This window comes from Bombina bombina, chromosome 7 (assembly GCF_027579735.1).
Source record: "Bombina bombina isolate aBomBom1 chromosome 7, aBomBom1.pri, whole genome shotgun sequence".
NCBI classification, from domain to species: Eukaryota; Metazoa; Chordata; class Amphibia; order Anura; family Bombinatoridae; genus Bombina; species Bombina bombina.
The window spans coordinates 49,779,836-49,800,579 of NC_069505.1; the positions used below are offsets into that span (position 1 = coordinate 49,779,836).

The 20,744-nt window shown below is 39.5% G+C and overlaps 1 protein-coding gene across 1 annotated transcript in view; it reads right to left on the reverse strand.

The window, feature by feature from the left end:
• LOC128665860 (ribosomal protein S6 kinase alpha-5) overlaps positions 1 to 20,744 on the reverse strand; it is a 141,020-nt gene that overhangs the window by 18,085 nt on the left and 102,191 nt on the right. Inside the window, exons 14-15 of the mRNA XM_053720096.1 lie at positions 12,436 to 12,627; positions 842 to 1,001 (exon numbers count right to left, since the gene is read on the reverse strand). Of these exons, the coding sequence (XP_053576071.1) occupies positions 842 to 1,001; positions 12,436 to 12,627 (352 nt within the window). The remainder of the gene's footprint in view (positions 1 to 841; positions 1,002 to 12,435; positions 12,628 to 20,744) is intronic.

Consider the following 20,744-nt stretch of genomic DNA (forward strand, 5'->3'; position numbering starts at 1 on the left):
ATGGTTTGGAAATAGCAAAGTGCTACTTGTACCTATTGCCCTATAACTTGCAAAGAACATGTAAACATTGGGTATTTCTAAACTCAGGACAAAATTTAGAAACTATTTAGCATGGGTGTTTTTTGGTTGTTGTAGATGTGTAAAAGATTTTGGGGTTAGTTAGAAAAAGTGTGTTTTTTTCAATTTTTTCATCATATTTTATATTTTTTTATAGTAAATTATAAGATATGATGAAAATAATGATATCTTTAGAAAGTCAATTTAATGGCGAGAAAAACGGTATATAATATGTGTGGGTACAGCAAATGAATGAGAGGAAAATCACAGCTAAACACAAACACCTGACGGAAATGTTGCACATAAATAGCAACATTACTGGCCACAAGCAGCCCTTAAAGGGCCACTAAACCCAAAATCTTTCTTTCATGATTCAGATAGAGAATAGAAATTTAAACAACATTACAATTTACTTCCATTATTTATTTTGCTTCATTTTTTAAATATCCTTAGTTGAAGATAAAGCAATGCACATGGTGAGCCAATCACACAATGCTTCTATGTGCAGCAACCAATCAGCAGCTAGTGAGCATATCTAGATATGCTTTCAATCAAAGAATATCAAGAGAATAAAACAAATTAGATAATATAAGTAAATTAGAAAGATGTTTAAAATTGCATTCTCTTTCTAAACCATAAAAGAAAAAATGTGGGTGGCATGTCCCTTTAATCATGCATGTTGTGTCCCAAAATGTCGCTATTTATGTGCATCTAATACCTTAATAAAAGGAGCTTTGGTCCATTTTAAAGTAAGTGGTGCTGTTGCATTGCCAGGGAAACTCACCTCTTACAAGCTCCTTGGCTTCCTCGCTCACATGCTCCCAGCATTTGCCTTCCATACTGAAATTCCCTTCTTTAATCTTGCTGATGATGTCTGCAGCCCGACTCTCAGGCGACCCTCCTCTGGCGCCATAGAAAGGAACCTGGCCTGAGAGCATGGTGTACTGCAAAGAAACCAGTTCATTGTAAGCAATATGGAATTTGTAAGGGTTTTTAAAGGGACATTAAACACTAAACAAATGCTAGATAGAATGATGCATTCAATTAAAAGATTAGACTGAGAATAACATATAGATGTATTATTTAAAGTTTCATTAGTAAATAGTGACAAAATAAGTGTAAGTATAAGTTTTAGTGTCTATACAACAATGGGAGCTGCCATGTTGTAACTTAGGTTACCTTCTCTGCTGAGGCCAATTAGAGACAGTTATAAATAGGTCACTAGAGTGTGCAGCCAATGGCTGTGTGGAATATAACCGTGTTCTGCACTTACATTTCTAACAGGAACTGAAAAGCTCACAATCTCAGAATGGAATTACAGGAAAAGGGGACAAAATAAATAATAAAAGTACTGTATATTGTAGAGTTTTTTTTATATATATGATCTTTAATTTTATATTTCCATCTATAAGTGTTTAATGTCCCTTTAAGGGTACAGTAAAGCCAGAATACAACTTTCATTATTTAAATAGAGCATTCAATATTAATCAACATTCTAATTTACTTCTATTAAAGTAAGGAGGTGAAATAATGATTATACATTGCATATTTACTTTCGGCTAGATTACGAGTTGTGCGTTAGGCTTAAAAAGCAGCGTTAAGAGGTCCTAACGCTGCTTTTTAACGCCCGCTGGTATTATGAGTTGAAGTTACAGGCTCACCGCTCATTTTTTTTGGCCAGACTTGGAAATACCGCAAATCCACTTACGTAAATTGCGTATCCTCTTTTTTCAATGGGACTTGCATAGCGCCGGTATTACAAGTCTGCCAAAAAGTGAGCGGTAGACCCACTCCTGTAAAGACTGGTACCGCATTTTAAAGTCAGTAGTTAAGAGTTTTACACTACAACGCCGTAGCATAAAACTCTTAACTAAAGTGCTAAAAAGTACACTAACACCCATAAACTACCTATTAACCCCTAAACCGAGGCCCTCCCGCATCGCAAACACTAAAATAAAATTTTTAACCCCTAATCTGCTGAACCGGACATCACCGGCACTATAATAAATATATTAACCCCTAAACCGCCGCACTCCCGCCTTGAAAACATTAGTTAAATGTCCATAACATCGCTGACCCCTACCTACATTTATTAACCCCTAATCTGCCGCCCCCAATGTCGCCGCCACTTTATTAACCCCTAAATCTAAGTCTAACCCTAACACCCCCTAACTTAAATATAATTAAAAGAAATCTAAATAAAAATTACTATCATTAACTAAATTATTCCTATTTAAAACTAAAATAGAACAGCCAATAGAATGCCAGCTCAATCCTATTGGCTGATTGGATCAGCCAATAGGATTGAACTAAATAGGATTTTTTCTACCTTAATTCCGATTGGCTGATAGAATTCTATCAGCCTATCGGAATTGAAGGGACGCCATCTTGGATGACATCATTTAAAGGAATCTTCATTCAGTGTTAGCCGTCGGAAGAAGGAAGAGGATGCTCCGCGCCGGATGGATGAAGATAGAAGATGCCGTCTGGATGACTTCTGCCCGTCTGGAGGACCACTTCGCCTGGCTTGGATGAAGACTTCTCCCGGCTTCGTTGAGGACTTCGGCCCGGTTAGATGAAGACTTCTCCCGGTAAGGTGATCTTCAAGGGGTTAGTGTTAGGTTTTTTAAGGGGGTATTGGGTGGGTTGTGTGGGTGGTGGGTTTTAATGTTGGGGGGGGGGATTTGTAATTTTTTTTACAGGTAAAAGAGCTGATTACTTTGGGGTAATGCCCCGCAAAAGGCCCTTTTAAGGGCTATTTGTAATTTAGTGTAGGGTAGGGATTTTTTTATTTAGGGGGGGCTTTTTTACTTTGTTAGGGGGATTAGATTAGGTGTAATTAGTTTAAAAATCTTGTAATTTGTTTATTATTTTCTGTAATTTAGTGGGGTTTTTTTGTACTTTAGCTAATTTTATTTAATTGTATTTAATTTAGGGAATTAACTTAATTATAGTGTAGTGTTACGTGTTAGGTTAGGCTTTATTTTACAAGTACTTTTGTATTTATTTTAGCTAGGTAGCTAGCAAATAGTTAATAACTATTTAGTAACTATTCTACCTAGTTAAAATAAATACAAACTTGCCTTTAAAGTAAAAATAAACCCTAAGATAGATACAATGTAACTATTAGTTATATTGTAGCTAGCTTAGGGTTTATTTTATAGGTAAGTATTTAGTTTTAAATAGGAATAATTTAGTTAATGATAGGAATATTTATTTCGATTTCTTTTAATTATATTTAAGTTAGGGGGTGTTAGGTTTAGGGTTAGACTTAGGTTTAGGGGTTAATAACTTTAATATAGTGGCGGTGACGTTGGGGTCGGCAGATTAGGGGTTAATAAATATAGGTAGGTGGCGGCGATGTTAGGGCCGGCAGATTAGGGGTTAATAATATTTAACTAATGTTTGCGAGGCGGGAGTGCGGCGGTTTAGGGGTTAATAAGTGTAGGTAGGTGGCGGCGACATTGGGGACAGCAGAGTAGGGGTTAATAAATATAATGTAGGTGTCGGCAATGTTGGGGGCAGCAGATTAGGGGTTTATAAGTATAATATAGGTGGCGGCGGTGTCCGGAGCGGCAGATTAGGGGTTAATAATTATAATGTAGTTGTCGGCGATGTCGGGGCGGCAGATTTGGGGTTAATAAATGTAAGATTAGGGGTGTTTAGACTCTGGGTTCATGTTAGGGTGTTAGGTGTAGACATAACATGTATTTCCCCATAGGAATCAATGGGGCTGCGTTAAGGAGCTTTACGCTGCTTTTTTTGCAGGTGTTAGACTTTTTTTCAGCCGGCTCTCCCATTGATTCCCATGGGGAAATAGTGCATGAGCACGTTACACCAGCTCACCGCTAACGTAAGCAGCGCTGCTATTGGATTGCGGTAATGAGCAAAATTTTGCTCAATGCTCACTTCTTGTCTGGTTTGTAAAAACCCGTAATACCAGCGCTGTCTGTAAGTGAGCGGTGAGCAAAAGCTGCTCGTTAGCACCGCACAGCCTCTAACGCAAAACTCGAAATCTAGGTGTTTGTTAGGTCACTTTATGGGGAACTAATATACCAAAGCGACACAAAGCCCAATATTTGTCTTTCATGATTCAGATAGAATATACAATAAAAAAAAATGTACTTCTGTTATCAAATGTATTTAAGAGAAAAGCCTGTATACAAACTGATTGGGACCAGAAAGGTTTGAATTTGGGAATAGTTTGGATTTTGGGAATATTTGCATCTGTAAAATGGGACAGTTTGGAGAGGGGATGGGACCAAGTGTAAACCACAAGATCTTATATCATTTAAAGGGACAGTAAAGTCATAATTAGACATTCATGATTTAGACAGAGCATATAATTTTAAACAACTTTACACTTTACTTCTATAATTTGATTTGCTTACTTCTCTTGTTATCCTTTGCTGAAAGGTTTATCTAGGTACTGGTAATTTCAGGAGCAGCAAAGAACCTAGGATCTAGCTGCTGATTGGTGACTGCATATATACACTGACTGTCATTGGCTCACTCATGTGTTCAGTTAGAAACCATTATTATTATTATTATCGGTTATTTGTAGAGCGCCAACAGATTCCGCAGCGCTATAAACAAAGGCAGAGTACAACAAAACAATTATAGGGATCAAATGGGTAGAGGGCCCTGCCAAGAGTTGCACTGTTGTAGTCAGCTCTTAAGAAGGAGATCTACAAACAGCTGGACTTTTAGGCTTACATGCTAAGAGGGTTCAGGGGATTGCAGTGGAGGAGAGGAACTGGTATTAGGAAAGGTTAGCGTAGGTTGTATGCGTCCCTGAACAGTAGAGTCTTTAGGGAGCACTTGAAGCTTTTAAAACTAGAAGAGAGTCTTGTGGAGCGAGGCAGAGAGTTCCACAAGATGGGAGCCAGTCTGGAGAAGTCCTGTAAACGGGAGTGTGATGAGGTGACAAGAGAGGAGGAGATTAGGAGGTCATGAGCAGAGTGAAGGGGACGGGAGGGAGAGTATCTGGAGACAAGGTCTGAGATGTAGGGGGGAGCAGTGCAGTTGAGGGCTTTGTATGTCAGAGGGAGGATTTTGTGTTTGATCCTAGAGGCAAGAGGAAGCCAGTGAAGGGATTGGCAGAGAGGTGCAGCAGATGAAGAGCGACGTGTAAGGAAGATGAGTCTGGCAGAGGCATTCATTATGGATTGTAAAGGAGCTAGGCGGCAGGTGGGGAGACCAGAGAGGACAGAGTTGCAGTAATCAAGGCGGGAAAGAATGAGAGAGTGGATTAAAATCTTAGTTGTGTCTTGTGTAAGGAAGTGTCTAATTTTAGAGATGTTTTTAAGGTGGAAGCGGCAGGCTGAAGCCAAGGACTGAATGTGAGGAGTGAAGGAAAGATCTGAGTTAAATGTGACCCCGAGACATCGGGCATACAGGGTGGGGGTAATGATGGAGTTGTCGACAGTTATAGAGATATTGGGGGTGGAGATTTTGGAAGAAGGGGGGAAAATGAGAAGCTCAGTTTTGGAGAGATTTAGCTTGAGGTAGTGAGAGGACATCCAGGAAGAGATGTGAGAAAGACAGTTAGTGACACGGGTTAGCAAGGAAGGAGATAGTTCTGGTGCAGAGAAGTAGATTTGGGTGTCATTGGCATACAAATGATATTGGAAACCGTGGGACTTAATTAGGGAACCTAGTGATGACGTATAGATTGAGAAGAGAAGGGGACCGAGGACAGAGCCTTGCGGTACTCCGACAGAAAGTGGTGACGGGGCAGAGGAGGCCCCAGAGAAGGCTACACTGAAGGTACGGTTTGACAGGTAGGAAGAGAGCCACGAAAGGGCTGTGTCACAGATGCCGAAGGATTGCAGTAGTGCATTGCTGCTCCTTCAACAAATGATACCAAGAGAATGAAGCATGTTTGATAATAGAAGTAAAGTGGAAAGTTGTTTAAAATTGTCTGTTCTACCTAAATCATGAAAGACAAATGATGGGTTTCTTGTCCCTTTTATTAGCAATGTTTACAGATTATACATGTTGTCTAAGTTTGTACAGTACTGTAATGAGAAAGGTAATATTTGTTTTTTTAAATAAACAGACTATTAATTGTGTTTTAGATCACAAAAATCAAAACAAAGACAAAGGCAGAGAAGACTGTGACTTACAGACGTGAAAAATATTAATTAAAAAGTTTGGATTTCAGAACAAGTTTGGAATTCCGGATATAGGAATTTGTACCTGTATAAAACAAGTGGTCTTGGGGGTCTATATGCCTTTTTAATGGCCTATTATAAGCACCTAGAGACCCACTCATTAAAAAAAAAAAAACCAATGCCAAGTAAGTGTTATTAAATAATGTGCATGGGATGACATATGGAGCTGTAACTAAGAAGTGGTGAGTACAGTGCACATGAGCAGTCAAAAATGTTGTGTGATTCTATAAGGAAAAAACACTGTTGAAATGGACGTCACTTTAAGAATGAATGTGAGGATAAGTTTGCTGCCCGTCGAAATTTTCTACCTAACCATGTGCGCATGCTTTTAATTATGTAATCGCATTCCACCCATTTTTTTTTAAAACATAGAGTGCGATTATGTAATTCTGAGCATGTGCTCATTGAGGTAGCAAAACTTGACGGGGGAGCAAATTTAGACGGAACACTGGAACCATAGTTGCAAACATTTAAAAAAAATTCCAGGGACACTTTGCAGCTGAGCAACCAAACAGGGTACCAGATTATTGATGACCCACTCAGTTCAAAACACACCCAATTGATATTAATAGTATAATTTAGATTTATCCATAACTTATTATACAGATTGCAGCACCAATACCAGTCTCTGGAACACATTCTAGGCAGACAAATAATATGTGAACCCATTCAATTATAACAACAACAATATTCCAGTAGGAGTATATATATATATATATATATATATATATATATATATATATATATATATATATATATATATATATATATATAGACAGAACGGTATTGCAAATAGACATCTCACAACCATAGAAAGCACAATCCTGCCAACTTTGAAATTCATCATTTGTTGTCATTTTTCATATTTAGTGACATCACATTAAAAAGAGACGTCATAGGAAGAGATGTCCCATTAGGTAAATCAATATTCAAAAGCAGACTTTTAAAAATGTTAAAGAATAAAAAGAATTTCTGTACTTAAGAATTTGTACCAATAAACAGACTCCATCACTAGTCAAAACTAATACATGTGCACATATATTTACAAAACATTTACTATTAACAGCCATTAATTCTTTCAAAAGGCCATAAAAATAGAAGCTTTCTTGCTCTCGTGCAGGAAAGTTATGATGAGACATAAACCATCTCCTAATAAATCATTTTTAACTGTCCAGCTCTTATATATTATCATCACTTCCCTATATATTACACTAATGACACTCTGAGGGCAGAGGTGCAGGGGAGGCGCTAGGCTGCAGTATGTCAAATTACTAAAAACAGGAAGAGAGACAAAGCAAACACTCAGTGCAGCTGATCTTACTGTGTGGTTATGCACAGCACCGGACTGGGTGAGCTGTTGGGTGCAAATGGATTTTTGTATTATTTAGTCTGACAACAATTTTCATATTTTTGCACTGTGTGTAGAAACTGGTGTATGTTTAAAACTCATGCTAAAAATCAGTGAGCTGCAGATGATACAGAGTGCTAAAATATGAAGATTTCAGTTAGACTAAAAAATGCAAATAATAAATTATCTACAGTAGTAGCCATGAAATCCCCCAATATTTTACAACAAATCAGCACAGCTCCTTACCTAGTGTGGAGAAGCTGCAGAGGAATTAGATTATATACAGCGCCAACATAGAAAAATTCAACTAGTGTGGAGAAGCTGTTTGCAAGTGTTTTTTCTTTTGATTTGTGGCAGTTTAAACATTGATCACTCAGAGGAGGTGCAGCAAGGAGTTTCTGCCTAGACCTGCTCTGAGTAATCAAGCAGAGTAATTGCTATACCAACAGCCTCACCTGTACCTCCTCACCATTAACTTGTGTCACACATGCTCCAGTTTAGCTGTAGCCCTCAAAATTTCCTGGAGGGACATTTCCAGGGACAAAAAATCCAGGGACTATTGGCAACTATGCGGCACCTAATTACCAGACACTGCTGCCTGTAGGACTTTGCTACCAAAAGCAGCTTTTGAAGAAGCAAAAACATCAAAGTGGTAGAATTTAGTTAAACTATGTAGGGATGACCATGCTTCCACTTAGCAAATTTGTTCTACTGATGCCTTCTTTTTAAAAGCCCTGAAGTAGAAACTGATCTGGGAAAAAATGAGCAGTAATACGATTTGGAGGAGGCTTTCCCGATAGCAATTAAGCCTTATGGATCAAAAACTTTAACCACTAAGCTAAAGTAACAATAGAAGCCTTCTGATCTTCCGTGGAATTGAGAAATAAACAAACAGACTAGAAGACTGTCTAAATTCCTTAGTAGCTTGAAGATAAAACCTAAGAGCATGAAATTCATCCAAATTATGTAAAAGTCTTTCCTTTTTTGAGGATTGGGACAAAAATAAAGAACTACAATTTCCCTACTAAATGTTCTTTGAAGAAACTACCTTTGGTAAAAAATATAATTTATTTCTAAAGAACTGCCTTATCTTGATGGAAAACTAGATAAGGAGGATCCCACAAGTGGGCCAATAGCTCAGATACTCTTCTACCTGAAGAAATAGTTAAGAGAAACAAAACTTTAGATGACATAAGCTGAATATCAAGAGCATGCATAGGTTCAAACAGAGAAGATTGCAAAGCTCTTAGAGCCAAATTAAGGTTCTAAAGAGGAGATATTGGCTTTATAACAGGTCTTAATCTGCCTAAAGCTTGAAAAAAAAACTCTTTACATCAAAAAGTTTATCAAAACAGAAAGAGCAGAGATTACAGACAAACCCTTGTCTGAACCCTCTTTCAAAAAATTTACAATTTTAAAAATTCTGAACGAATGCCAAATAAAATTGTAGTTTTCACACCAAGAAAGAACTCTAGATCTTGATGATAAAATGGACCTTGAGACAGAAGGTTGTGGCAAAGAGGGAGAGGCCATAGAGGATAACTTGACATTTGAAACATGTCCACAAACCAAGCTCTGTGAGGCCAAGCTGGCGTTATAAGAATTACTAATGAAAGCTCCTACTTTTTTCGAGCTATAACTATTAGAAGAACAGTAGGAGGAAAACTATATGCCAGATAAAAAGACCGAGAAATTGCTAGAGCATCTACAAGCTTCATTTGAAGATCCCTGGACCTTGCAAAGTATCTGGGAAGCTTGTTGTTTAATCGAAAAGCTATAAGGTCTCTGGAAGGCCCCATCTCTGGGCTATCTGATTGAAAACATCTGAATGAAGAGACCATTCCCCTGGATAAATGGATTGACAACAGATAATATGCTTCACAGTTGTTCACACATAGAATGTGAATTGCAGAAGTGATGCAGCAATTGTTCTCTGCCCATTGAAGTATCGCTAGGGATCAATTACAGAGCACTATGTAATTAGACCAAAATGACAGAGACTAAGGAAATAAGGGACTCTATGAAACCCCTTATAGAAGTCTAATGAAAATCAAGTAAAGACGATTTGTCAAATTAATAAAAATATGTTCAAAACTCTTGGAATTTTTAGAGATCTTACCCCCTCCATGTGGATCAGATATTAACGACCACCACACAGGAGCTCCATTCTGAGAAGACAGCTCACAGCTCACTGTACATCAGGAGCGGAAAAAAGCGTGCAAAGCACTTAACCCAAGTGCTGCCATATGCTTCTCATATAATCCATGCAGAGAGAAGCTGAAAACTGTGTTATGAGACAGTCAGTAGCTTCTCTAACATGCTCAGTGAAAGTAAGCAGTGAGCACTGTGAAAAATGCGATGGTCTTAAAGTGGCAATCACAGTGAACTATACAAAACACCAATATCTCAGAATGAATTAGCAGAGAATAAAAAGCATAATATTAGATAATATGGACTACCATTAGACTCCCAGAGACTCCATATACACCCACATAACTCCATTTATGTAAGGTCCCTAGTAGTACATTGTGGTGCAAATATATAAACCTTGCCCCCTGACTATGATGTGCAAGTGAAAAAGTGTACATACTAATAGCCTGTAGGCTGAAAGAGTGCACATAGTAAATTTACTACTTACCTTGACTGCACCCATTCTAGTGGCTTACCTCCGTAGCATCACAGTGCCCAGTAGAAAAGCCCATCCAGTGCTGTATATGTCACAGCAGAGGATTACTGTAAGGAGTATCTTGACAACCCAACAGGATAAGGCTAGGGGACCAGTCCCTGCAACCCTATGGCAAGCTTGTGACTGTGTGTTATTACCTAATACTCCAATATCCCCTCTTTCTTTCTGGAACGGGGGATAATGGTCCTCAAATCGGTCTGAGGACCTCTCTCGACAAAAAATCTGGAGCACCTTAATCCTTCACCCACCTCCTGAGAGGCAAAGATTAGATTGGCATATCAGTGAGGCGGGAGGGACGGAATACTCTTGGAGTTTTGGAAAATCTTTACCTGCTCCTAGTGGCTAGGAGTTGAATACAGGGAATAATGGACTTGTGGACTCTCACTACCTTACAAAAGAAATATATTAACATTTTAATAAAAAAAAGTCTGCAAACAATTGTGTGTGTGTGTTTATTTTTGGAAAACACATTAATCAAAAGAAGAAGGGGTTATCCTTATATGAATAAGGGCCTTTGTCTATATTTAGATAACTTTGATCAGCAAATAAGGGCTAGTTAAATAAATGCACAATTATTCACACACAGTGATCACTTGGCAGTTAAAACCTATATAGGGCTTTATTTCGATGAGGGGCTTATAGGTTTTATAACAAGGGTTCATGGAAGTCTCTTGGCTTTAATAGACTAATTTAAGTGTAATTGTGTTAAAACGTGTGTTTTGTTTTTTTTATTGTGCTTTAACTTTACACCCACAATACAGGCACAATTTGAAAGAGCAGACAACGGGCTATCAAACTGTAGGGCTTTCTAGGGCTTAAAGGGACAGTCTACTCCAATTGTTTTATTGTTTAAAAGATAGATAATCCCTTTATTACTCATTTCCCAGTTTTGCATAACAAACATGGTTTTATTAATATACTTTTTACCTCTGTGATTATCATGTATCTAAGCCTCTGCAGGCTGCCCCATTATCTCAGTTCTTTTGACAAACTTGCATTTTAGCCAATCAGAGCTGACTCATAAATAACTCCATGGACGTGAGCCCAATGTTATCTATATGGCACATATGAACTAACGCCCTCTAGCTGTGAAAAAACAGTCAAAATGCATTCAGATAAAAGGCAGTCTTCAAGGGCTTAGAAATTAGCATATGGGTCTACCTAGCTTTAGCTTTCAACTAAGAATACCAAAAGAACAAAGCAGATTTAATGACAAAAGTAAATTGGAAAGTTGTTTAAAATGACATGTCCTATCTGAATCATGAAAGTTTAATTTGGACTTTACTGTCCCTTTAAGTATTGGCTATAGAGAAGCTGTGTAAACATAGCCAGCCATAAACATTACACTCCTAGTAGAAGAGATAAGCAATAAAATGTTAATTTTCAATTGTTCTCTTTAAGAATTGGGCTTTAGTATACAGACAGAGATAATAAACAGAAACATTGGCCTCTATTTATGAAAGGTCTTGCGGACCTGATCCGACAGTGTGGATCAGGTCCGCAAGACCTCGCTGAATGCGGAGAGCAATACGCTCTCTGTATTCAGCATTGCACCAGCAGCTCACAAGAGCTGCTGGTGCAATGCCGCCCCCTGAAGGCTCGCGGCCAATGGGTCGCCAGCAGGGAGGTGTCAATCAACCCAATCGTACTCGATCGGGTTGAATTGCAGCGATTCCTGTCCGCCTGCTCAGAGCAGGCAGACAGGGTTATGTAGCAGCGGTCTTTAGACCACTGCTTCATAACTGCTGTTTCTGGCGAGTCTGAAGACTCACCAGAAACACAGGCCATCAAGCTCCATTCGGAGCTTGATAGATAGGCCCCATAGTGTGTACAGAAAGGTATAAAATAAGGAGATCTGATTTCCCTGCAAGCTCAAGCCATTTTAATGGGTTGTGGTGTCAACGAACAAAAAACAGCTATTTCATATACTAAAATAAACTTAAAGAAGCAATTTCTGATACATTTTATACTCTGTAGCTGGTATAAGTCATTGGAAACATTAAGGGACTTTTTTTTACAGTAAACTGTCCCTTTAAAAATGAAAGAGGAAAAACTGTGTACAAGACAGGACCACTAAGAAGGCACGGAAAGGAATAAGAAATGTAGTTAGAAACAAATACATTGAAATCCACTTGCGTTACTGTATAGAGAGACCGCTAAGCACTCACTAGAATGACACCGAGGCTCCACAGGTCACATGATTCATCGTAACCCTGATGAGAGAGTAACTCTGGCGCTGCGTAGTGCAGAGTAAAACATGGAGTGTGCAGCGGCCGGGACCCCGGGGGACGCAATCTGGCAAACCCAAAGTCAATAACTTTTAAGACTGCGTCATCGTCAGGAGATGACAGGAGAAGATTCTATGAAAGAGAAAGAAAGAAAGACAGGTTGTATACTTCACATTCTGTACAGTTTACATATATTCCAATCTTAAAGGGATATAAAAAAAAACTTAAATTATGCTTACCTGATAATTTTCTTTTCTTCAGATGGAAAGAGTCCACAGCTGCATTCATTACTTTTGGGAATTCAGAACCTGGCCACCAGGAGGAGGCAAAGACACCCCAGCCAAAGGCTTAAATACTCCTCCCACTACCCTCATCCCCCAGTTATTCTGCCGGTGGAACAAGGGACAGTAGAAGAAATATCAGGGTGAAAAGGTGCCAGAAGAACAAAAATAACAGACGCCCCACAGAAAAATATGGGTGGGGAGCTGTGGACTCTTTCCATCTGAAGAAAAGAAAATTTTCAGGTAAGCATAATTTAAGTTTTTCTTCATAAATGGAAAGAGTCCACAGCTGCATTCATTACTTTTGGGAAAACAATAGCCAAGCTATAGAGGACACTGAATGCAAAAACAGGAGGGTACAAGAGGCGGCCAATTCTGAGGGCACCAGGTCTGAAAACCACTACCCAACAAAATCCCGCTTTGTCTGAAGCCGAGAACAACTTTGAAAAACAGAAAAAGCCCAAGGACACTGACCCGCAGATAACCCACATCCTTGCTAGAGACCGCAGGAACTAGACTCAACTGAGTCAACAGCCTCCAAGATACACCGTCGCCCAGCAGTCGGTCTCCAAACAACACACCCCTTACTAAAGAAAGGGAACAAACTACTGTATTCTTCCACAAAGAAGAAAAGGCACAGAGAAAACAAGATTGTACTTGTAAAGCGCGGCTAATCCCCCTTAAGGGACTCAAGGCACTGCTCATTTTATCAACCTCGAAAGGAGGAAAGGCTGAGTAGACCTCGCGCCGGGGATCGAACTTGCAACCCTCGGTTTGCTACAGTGCAGAGTAGTAACAGTGCATTAATATGCTGAGCTAGCTTCCAGCTAGCTAGCATAAGGAACTCCAGAAAAAAAACCCTAAAAACGGCACAACGAGTCCTACATAAAAACACAGAGCAAAAACCTGAGAAACCGGGTCAGGCTAACAGAGACCCAACCAGTCTCATAGAAACAAGGGGAGGCAACGCCCAGACCCCAGAAATACAGAAACCACAGAATAAGGCTGGGAGTCTGAAACAGAGAGAAGCTCTTCCCCTAACACAGTGCAACCGCACTCTAGAAAGCAACTGAAGACGAAAGTTCCCAAGTCGCAAAAAGGTATCTCAGAATACCGAAATATTCAGAACGAAACCTCGTGCAACAAGCTCAGATAGGTCTGACGCAAAAACACTGCACGCTGCAGTAATCTAAAAATGACTCTAAAACTTAAATACTTGCAGGGCAAATAGAAAGCAGCTGAAGATAGGATCCTTCAGATTGCTAAATATCCACTAACCAGTGGATAACATCGCAGGTTATCTAAGAGCCGCCAGTCCTTCCCACAAATCTTGAATGTGGAGAAAGGAGAAACCTCAAGAAGGCTTACTGTACCTCAAATTCTCAGAGGACAAAATAGCAGAGCAACAGATCTCAGATCCTGCTCCAACACCAGACCAGCCCAAGCGACAGACATGTCTGATAGACAGGGGGACAGAAAGACCCCAGGGGTAGACATGGGGCCTGATGGTTACCCAGGCCAGGATGCATCCTGGGATGTTGGAGACGACATTCAGTACATAAAGTCAGATAAGCAAACAAAATTCTGACCGTATAGTAATTAGCACAGGCCTGTTAATTGCCCCTGAACCTCAGATACACAAAGAATCTGAACGCAAGTTACCTACAGACAAATGAGAAGTTGAAAGCCTAAGAATCAAGATTTCAAAATATCTAAACCTATGTACTTTTTATAACAAATTATCTACATAGTTCTTAGATAAATTAATGTATACCTAGAAAGTCATATAAATGATTTGTCTATAATTTTCAAATCTTTTTAAAATACTCAAATAACATATATATATATATATATATATATATGGATCTGGGAAATGCAATTCAGATTTGTAATAGATTAAATAACAATTGTAATAATCCCATTTTAAAATATATAACATATTTTTGTTTTTCAATCTTCCAGACATCTAAGGGACAGAATGGGCTCCAGATTGGGCTAATAGATGCTGATACAGGATTGCCTGCATGGTGTGACCTAAGTCATATCATATGGTTATGCACTAAATATTTATATAACTGGGAAAGATAACTTTAAATACATCTATTAAAATATTATAAGTATAATTGTATGGAAGTATACATCAGATAGCTATATTGTATAGATTTAAGTTTATGCATAGAACTGGTATCTGAATGTATAGGAAGTCTATATATATATATATATATATATATATATATATATATATATATATGTATATATATATATATATATATATATTTGTAGAAATATTATAGGTGGAATATTCATGTTTAGTCTCTATAATACATGCTAGATTATATCAAATGGGATATATATGTTGACCAGATAAGTTTATTAATACAAGAAATTAGAGTATATTAAATATAAAATTAAAAGATACATAGTAAACCGGATTTACTATAGCAGTATTGATAATGAGACTGTATTTCTGGGTGTCTGCTGCCACCTATAGTTCAAAGATGGTATCAAAAATGGCTACTCAGGCAAGCGTCTCCCAAATAACCAAGAGATGTTCAGCTCAAGGGGCCTATCACAGACAAGCTTCCGTGCAGCGTATCCCATATTCACCAATGATTAGAATAAAAAGGGTGGGGTATATCACGTGATATAACCTCATGCAAGAGAAAAGAAAAGGGGCTTGGCTGCTGAATTTTGACTGACAAACTGTTGCCTTGTAATCCAGTCTCTATAAAGCAAATCTGGGTCTAACTTTCATCCATCTTGCAAAAATACCTCTTAATTTATGAGGTGAAATTGGACTTATCGGAGAAAGCTGAGACACTCAATTGGTTGATGTGGTGACGTATGACTGTTCTATATTTTTAATATTTTAAACAAAGGAATTCTAAGGCTATAGTTAAATTGCAGCTAGTAATTTAAAGAACATATTTTGTATTTTAAGTTATATCCATAGCCCTGTGTAAATTAGAACCAGTCATATTCAGTGTTAAATAATTGATCTGCTAGACAGAGTTTTGCACTCCAGATTTAGTCAGTCATTATAGTGAACTCTTTCAGAACTGTACATAAACTGGTTATTGTGATTAAATCCATGGTAGTTATTAATTAAGCATAGTAAGTTGGTAATCCATATTGGGCATTGAACTAGAGTTATTGGTTAATAACTGAAGATTCTGGTATTTTATTGTAGTATTTTAATGGGCTTATTGTGAGTAAAGTTAATTTTAAGGGTATACCTTTTATGATCTTTGTAAAGGATATTATAACAGCATATACGGGTATAGTCGATTCATAATCTAGTCTCTTTTCTATATAAATATATTTCAATGTGTTTATAAATTTAACTAATCTGAAGAATTTAGGAATAATTATTAATTTCAATTGTTTCGTATATACATTTTAATTGGGGGTTTGTTTTAAAGAATAATAACAAATAAATTGTATTATAACCCTGGTATATACTGACAGCGTACATGTCCACAAGACATGAAGCCATAGTATGATCAAAACATGGACCGAATGAAAAATCATCCAGACACCACTGTTGACCCAACAGAGAAAAAAAACTCCCCATAGAATACCACACTCCGTCCGAAGGACAAGTCAGGCCTTAAAGTTTATAACCAGTACCTGAAGGTAGATGTGAACTGTGGCCTACCTGCTTGCAAGCCCAATGAGCTAGCCCCTATATCCCAACATAGGGTCCCTGAAAAAAACTGGGTCGTCCCGAACCAGTCCACCGGATCATAAGTGTCCAGACATCTAAGAAGGATCCAAGACAAGAACTCCGGACCCGGGACCCAGAATTGTCCTAGAACGAACGACACCCTCAGGAACACAAGATACCCCGTCTAAAGCAATCAGACCTCACAGGGGATGAGAACCGGGAAACCCAGAGAACGGGTACAGGACTCACTCGTAACTCCCAGCCCAAAGGGAAGAGAACACCCTTAGCCGGAGGTTAACATCCCCCCCAGCAAGGTACTAGGCCGCGTCAAAGTCACTCAATTTCTCTAGAGCCCAAAGGACACAAGGGCAGCACTAAGGGAAATGAAAATGAGAACAGAGTTACCCTAAAGAGAGTAGAATTTAAGGCTAGTCTCCATAATCCCTTCAGATTAATTTTCCAGAGGACCACACCCAAGGGAGAAGAATGCAAAGCATCCCGAACCCAGGCAGAAAAACATCCCCTAAGCAAAAAGCTTGGAAAAAGAGACAACACCTCCTATCACCTCTGATATAGAGATGACTAACTCCCGAAGGAAGACAGAGCCTCACAGCCCTCACTTCCTAATTAAGCGGCCAAAGCTGCCAGAAAAACCAGCCGAAGTCCAGAAAGTCTCGACCCAAAGGAAGAGAACCTCTAAAAGGAACAAGTCCTAAAAGAACACTTCCAAAGAGACCATGAAAGGCAAAACCGTAAGAACGGCGGTATGAAGGAATCCTCCAAGCCTTCAAACCACAACGGGAAGGAACACTCTAGTTCCCGAAAAATTCGGAAACGACTGAGCATGTCACTGCGGATCTCAATGGAGTCCCAGTCCACTAGATTGAAAAGCGAATGAGGACTGAACTAATCCCCCATGGCCCTAAGCAACCACGGACCCTCAAGTCCTCTCAGGATGCTAGTTGAAGCTTGTAAAATAAAACAAGACAACCCCACAAATCATATTGTGATCACTAGGCGCCCTCACCGGACCAACCGGACATAAAAAGGTGCCACGTGTCTGAACTAGGCCTCAAAGACAGAAGGATTTGTACCCAGTCAGGACCAGCCTGAAACCAAGGGCCCCAGCACTGTCAAGGCCACATAGAGTCTCCCCCGATGATGGAGGGATAAAGAACAGTCAGACAGACTTTTGTAAACAGTGCGACCACAAAATCGCAAGTATCAATTCCAGAGAGGAAAGTTCCCAAAGGAAACATCACATCACACCACAACTTGAGCTTTAGACCATATAAAAATCATCCTAACCCGGATGAAAATAAGAGATAAAGCAACCCGTAGGTTATCGCCCAGAAAGAACGGACAGACCCATAGGACCAGGCCAACAGGGGTCCGAGACTTCCAAGCTCAGAACTGGAAAAGGATACACAAATAACAAAGACTATAAGAAGATTACTTCATCCCCTTATGTCTATGTATGCAAGCCAGTCGAAGAGTAAGACTGAGAATCCCCAGACCCATTAAGAGTGGGATCCTGCAGCAACACCAAAAACATGCCTTAGTAGGACACCAAGGCGCGCCAGTCTATAACGAAAGGCGCAATATACCTCCGCCGGTACAAAAGGAAATACCGGCCCCGAAGGTTGACCCCCTGAGGCTTCAGGGCAGTCGCTCCCCCGGAAGGCTGAACTGGACCAGGCGATCCCACGCCTGACGAGCCCCGGTTAACGAAACACGGACAATATCGTAAGCACACTCCCGGGAGGTGCAGATGCGCCAGCGCCAAAGATATGGCCATGTGGAACCGTGTCATAACCTCCGGTGGCAACAGGCCACACTCCCTAGAAAGGATAAGTAGCATTTGGGTTACCTGCATGCGTAGCAAGAGTTGATGGTAGGGAACTCGTCTCGTGAGAAATAGAATCCCCAGAGACGGATGGCTCAGTGGGCACCCGATTCCCCGATCCCGAGGTACAGAGCACTCTAAAATGGCATTTGGAACATAACTGATGGGCATGTATCACCCGGGCCAATTCATATTCTTCGCAAGAAGTAGAGTCTGAATCAGAGACATCCGTCTCCAAGAATCCTCCATAACTGGGACACTACCGCCTCCAGACAACCAGACACCAGCGGACCAGGATTTCTCTGTCGCCACGCGGTTAGGAATACGGAAATGAAGTCACAAGGAAAACCGAGCAGTCCATGCAAAAGTGCGCTTAACCGTAAAGCCTGCTTCACTAGACATAGGCCGTTATGTTCCAAAATAGCCATGAGCCGAAGCAATACTACACAGCAGCAGACAGAATCACATAACAAACATGATTATAAACCCCCCTGTTCAATAATCACCCTCAAGAGCTATTAACTCTTGATTCCTAGATACAAAAAGGAGCCTCACTGAGACCCTATGTTAAAGTTATCCCCGAAAGGTTGTAGCACCCTCTCAGATAAACTGTTGAAATTACAATACATCCATGATGAAAGTAAAATGAAACGATCTTACAGGAATCTACGCCGTGGAACAGGAGCACGGCCCTTCAAGTGTTCAAGACACTTCTGCTATGGACTTGAGAGGAAAAAAGCAGGCAGGGGAACTCGTCAACGCTGATTGCTTGTGGAGCTGTTAATATGAGTCGGGATGGTTTCGTAGAAAGACTCTCCCTGCATCTCTGGACTCTTTCACCCATGCTCTCACTGAGAGGCTGACAGGACTACTTAAAACTCCAGTCCCATGTTGAAGAGTACTACCCTCCATAGGAGACTATCGAAAACGTCTGACACTTCTCTGCCAACCTCCTGGGACGAAAGGCAAAGAATGACTGGGGGATGAGGGGAGTGGGGGAGGTATTTAAGCCTTTGGCTGGGGTGTCTTTGCCTCCTCCTGGTGGCCAGGTTCTGAATTCCCAAAAGTAATGAATGCAGCTGTTGCCTGTTTCCATTTATGAAGAAAACATCTTTCATGATTCAGATAGTGTTATAGACTTTTTGTAATCAAATTGACTTTGTTCAATTTGTATCCTTTGTTACAAAGCAGGTAGGAAGGTAGAGGAGGGTGCACATCACCGGAGCAATACATGGGAGCAGTTTTATACCTATGTTATACATTTGCAAGAACAGCAGGTGGCAGCAGTATTTCCTGTTATGTGCTGCTGCAGAAATGTGCACGCTACCTACCTAGCGATCTCTTCAACAAAGAATAAAATGAGAACAAAGTAAATTTGATAACAGAAGTAAATGTAAATCTTTTTTAAATTGTGTGCTAGGTCAGAATCACAAAAGAAAAAAAAATGTTGGGTTTTATGTCCCTTTTAAGGGACACCAAAGTTAAAATTAAAATGTAATGATTTCGATTAGAAAAGCAATTTAGAAACACAACAAAACATCTTTCCAGACATTTTCTGAGGCTTCTACTGGGCATGTGCAAAATGTCACTATACATGTGTATGCATTTGCGATTGGCTGACGACTGTCACATGATACAGGAGGCCGGGAAAAATAGAAGTATGTTTGAAATATGTAAGAAACATTGCATTGTCTTTCTATTATGCATTTGTTGATTATGCTCCTTTAATTACAACATGTTTAAGAATCCCTAACAAGAATAACAGTATTGTCTAAACAACGTATGACACCAAACCCAGAGATCTTTATACGCATTTGTCTCCCAACCGTTAGCCAGACTAGTTTATTCACCTACTATATAAAAACATAGAAAATGTCAATATTTTATATTCTATATCCTTTCAACTTACAAATACGCTCATCAAAAGGAAACCAAAAACATTTCTAATTTAAAGGGACAATGTGCTTTAACATTTATTTCTCATGAATGTGTTCCAAATGGCTTGTTATATGTACTGTAGAGTATTAAACACATGGGAAATTGTTCTTCATGCTTATTTATGTATTTGAAATAGCGTATTACCTAGGACAGTGACAGCGAACCTTGGCACTCCAGATGTTTTAGAACTACATTTCCCAAGATGCTCGACTGGACTTCAGAGTACCTAAGCATCATAGGAAATGTAGTTCTGAAACATCTGGAGTGCCAAGGTTCGCCATCACTGACCTAGCAGCTATTTCACATACAAGACCTCTTTCTCCCTCATACCCCCATTGGGTGATTTATCAGTGCTATTGTCTCCTGTTTACATAGCTTTTCTACAGAGAAAATGTTTGCTATTTATATTTTCATAATAGGTGGAGATACAACAGGCAAAATTAGCTATTTCAAATAACAACAAAATGTAAATGAGCTGCTTGCAAACAATTAAATACACTCCAGCAGGTATAATGGA